The sequence below is a fragment of the Apteryx rowi genome, unplaced genomic scaffold (assembly GCF_003343035.1).
Source record: "Apteryx rowi isolate R43461 unplaced genomic scaffold, aptRow1 scaffold_5, whole genome shotgun sequence".
In the NCBI taxonomy this organism is placed as follows: Eukaryota; Metazoa; Chordata; class Aves; order Apterygiformes; family Apterygidae; genus Apteryx; species Apteryx rowi.
In genome coordinates, this window is record NW_020450760.1 from 3,488,690 (window position 1) to 3,492,602 (window position 3,913).

Below are 3,913 nucleotides of genomic sequence, written 5' to 3' on the forward strand. Positions count from 1 at the left end.
GTTTCTGCGCACGCGGAGCTGCCGCCGGCCCCCGCCCTGCGCGGCCGGGCGCGCGCGCTCGCGCGCACATGCATCCGCTCACACAGCCGTGCGGCGGTAGGGGAGCTTGGGATGAAAGCAGAGGTGGTGGCCAGGCCCCAGCTTTGGGGCGCTGAGGCCTCTGCAGTCGGAACTGTGCGCTGTTCCCAGAGCAAATAACTGCACACCTGTCTTTTACTGTGGTGCCGGCTTTGAAAAGCGGTGTTCAGCTGGGTTCCAAGCAGGGCACACCCTGCCAGGTGCGCACCTCGGTCACTAGTACAGTATGTAAGACTGGAATAGGTAATCCTGGAAGCAAGTTCCTTAAACTGAATCCTCAAGTGCTGACTGCTGGGATCAGTTCTGTCACTGAATACCGTATAAGACCAAAATATGACAGATAATAACACTTAAGAGTTTATGTGACTGAGAAACATATTTAAAAGCAAAAAAGCTTAGATTCAGTATGACTAGTGCTTCTACGCTCTTTGGCGTTATAAACAGAGATTCTGATTAGATCCAGCTTTGACCTTGAAAAAGAAGGGTGTGATGTAGTCTTTACACCATGGCGTTCCTGATAGCCCAGGTGGCATCTTCTTTCTGAAGATAGCCTTCCATTCAGGATGGTGTTCATATGTACTGTACAGGTAAACTCCCTGCCCAAGGAAAATAAAATTGTTGATGAAACATTTCATACATTAAACTGCTTTATGGCATACCACTGGGAAAAATATTTACTCCAAATGTTGGTCCTTTTTTTGCATAGCACATCATACATCACATTACCAATTAAGTCCCAAGTACATGGCATTTTTTGTTGTTAAAGGCAGCTAGCCATAGTGTAGTATGTATTTTAATTTTAACAGAGAGACTGCCCATAAAAGAAAAAGAATGTGGAGTTCATGCTGATATGCTATTTTTGATTCCTGTTCTGAGACCAAAGAATTGCTGTACAGTGCATATGGACTGTAAAATCACTGCATGGTTTGGAACATCCTGTCAGGAGACCATATGTGTTACAGCATTTAATAAGAGTTTGTTTTCCTCTCCATATGCTTATGTAACTGTGCATAAGGTCACTAAAATCTTTGAATATGTACAGACAACAAGGATACCTGATGATCTTACTTCAGAATTCTCTACCCAGCTTTTCTTTTTTTTTTATTTTTTATCATTTAAAAACAGTTTTTCATGGATGACCTTGGTAAGTGCATTGGAAAACACATCATTATCTCATCCACTGCCCCTGAAAGCTTTGCATGCCATGCACAAAAAAGTACACAGTTATGCAATCCCATATTTTTGTAAAAACAGCTGATGTAAATACATCTTCCTATTCATCCCAGTTAATTCCTCTGGTTAACACCAGCTGTTGTTTCAGTGTTTGTGATGATTTTTAAAAAATCCCATTAAAAAACCCCGCACACATTGTTAATTAACATTGTAACAATGCTTAATGTACAAAGAATGGGTCGCAGTAACCAAGCGTATTCTGTTATAATGAGATTTACCTTATAGCCTCCTGATTTACTATTACAGCCCTTGATTAGTTTACCGTCCATGCACCATCTCGGAAATTAAGTGAAAATGAAATGCTTGAGAATATTTAGCAATGTGCTTAAGAACTGTAAGAACTTTAGATTTTATTTGTTCATCACTGCAAAATGGCATAATATACTTCACTGCAAAACAGCATAATATACCTTAGGGGAGTCCCTTCAGTGCATTTAGAATACAGATCCCAATGCCAGAATTCCCAGTGCTTTGTTCATTTGTACAGGGCAATTTTTTGCTGACCCCTCAAGCTGGGGTCTACAAGGCACTGCTAAAAAATGGAACCTGTAGCTGCCTCCACCTCAGTAATGAGCTAGTTCTGTCAAGGATGACCATATTTAAATCTTACTGCGAGCTGTATTCTGAGGCTTCACAGGCCACAGGTAGGAGCTCATGGGCCGTATTTGAGGAATCTTTGCTGTGGCAGATGGGAGGACACATCTCTGGTTTTCATTCCCAGCCTTGTTGGAGACTCACTGTAAGATCATTCCCAGGTTAATAGCTTTCTGCCTGAATTTTCCCATTTATAGAATAAGGATAGCTAAAGCTCACCTCCCCCATGGCAATCTTTGAAGGTGTAGTTTACTGATATTTTTAATCACTGTTTTGTTATTCTTCATGAATTCTCTGCTGAGCCATCACTAGAGATTAAGCTCAGCAGTGGAAGTGCTGCCCTTGGCCTAAAGTGCTAGATTTGAGAAGTTACCCTTGTTGATACCTGACAGCAATAACCTGTGGTCTCTTGTCTGTGAATCAATTATGGAATGGGGATGATTTTTGATTTAGGCAGTATTCACCAAGATTGCATGGTAGTTTGAGAACGTGCCACTCAGGAGGTTTCTTATTAAAATGACTCATTTTTAATTTGGGTCATTTGAACATTTGGTCCCTGTGCTTAATCATCTGAATCAATCAATCAGTTGAACATTTTGTGCTATATATCAGCTGTTGAATACATCATTTTTTTCTTAAGGTATTAGATTGCTCCTATTGTCACTGAAGTCCCCAGGAGTTTTATCAGTTGCCTTCCATGAATCTTCAAGATCAGCATTTCTATTGATGCATGAAATTCAAGTAGTCAGCTGTGAAAATTCAGTGTTTGCTTGCAAACAGCTCAACAGTAAGACGTAAAAAGCCTACATTTAAAAAATCTTGTTCAGTTTGGGATACCAAACCTGAAATCCAATTACAATTAATGTAACTGATAGTTGTATATGTTCTGCAGCTCAAAAGTCTAGTCCTTATAGCTCTCAAACTGAGCTCTTGAATGTGCAGCATTCAGTTTTTTTCACTATTTCTGCTTGTTTTAGAATTTGTTAGCATTCATGGGACAGACAGAATGCGGGCACACTGCTTAGAAGTGTGATCAAATCATATTTGATGAAATGACCAACATTTGACCCCATGTTGGGAACTCCGGCCTCAATTGTGGTTTAGGTCAACAGAGATGAGTCTAATTCTGTAAACTTTAATACCCAGAGGACAAACTGCTTGTAGCCAAGCCAAATGGGAGCACCAGCACTGAAGAAGATAAGAGCCAGGAATTAAATACAGAGCTATAACTCTTTGTGAAAAAATAGGCTTTGCCATCTCATTATGTGTCTGATCTCTAAGCCCTTCTGTCACTCATTTATTTTCTAAAAGGTTCATGGTCTTTATTTATGGAGATAGTGAGAATGATTGTTGTTTGAAAACACCACCAAAACCATGTATGTATGCATGTACGTAACATACACACCCTAAAACACACAGATGCCCACAACTAAATGAGAGCAAGGTAAAGTTCTCCTTTCTGAGAACAGAATCTATTGTAGCCAGTTTTAAAGTGATCTGCTGGCATTGGGACCAGTCATTCGCACAGCGTTTAGTATTCCACATGAACAGTAGAAAAGATATATAGAGCCTTTGGAAAGATGCAAGAAGAATAATTTTATGACACAGTCAAAAGCAAACGGGCATCTTCTCATTTAAGCCAGTTTATCAAGGAACACAAGTCTGTGTTTAACGTGCGCAGTAGCTGAAGTCATGCTGATTGCAATGGGTCTACTGACGTATTTTAATGCTAAAGAAGTGCTTAATGCAAAAAACCCCAAGAGCCAGCCCAGCGCAGATGATAGTATCACGTGCTATACCAAGAAAGCTGTCAGAGGATTCGAGAAGCAGAAATCCTGCTGTCTCTGGACATGCAGGAATGACTCAGATGCAGGGTGAAATGTCCTGCTGCAACATGGGAGACCTAATTTCTTGTGGTGCTGGAACCATGCAAGCCCTCGCCTCCCTTAGTCCCGTTGCTCTGAACCCCCCGTTCCCCTCAGCAATGCCCGGTGCTGCGCGTTGCTGT

At 41.1% G+C, this 3,913-nt stretch overlaps 1 protein-coding gene across 1 annotated transcript in view; it reads right to left on the bottom strand.

Annotated features, from left to right (window-relative positions):
* HHIPL1 (HHIP like 1) overlaps positions 1-1,580 on the bottom strand; it is a 24,217-nt gene extending 22,637 nt beyond the window's left edge. The window contains exon 1 of the mRNA XM_026079449.1: positions 1,530-1,580. Coding sequence (XP_025935234.1) covers positions 1,530-1,580 — 51 coding nt within the window. The remainder of the gene's footprint in view (positions 1-1,529) is intronic.
* Positions 1,581-3,913: the final 2,333 nt, after the last annotated feature.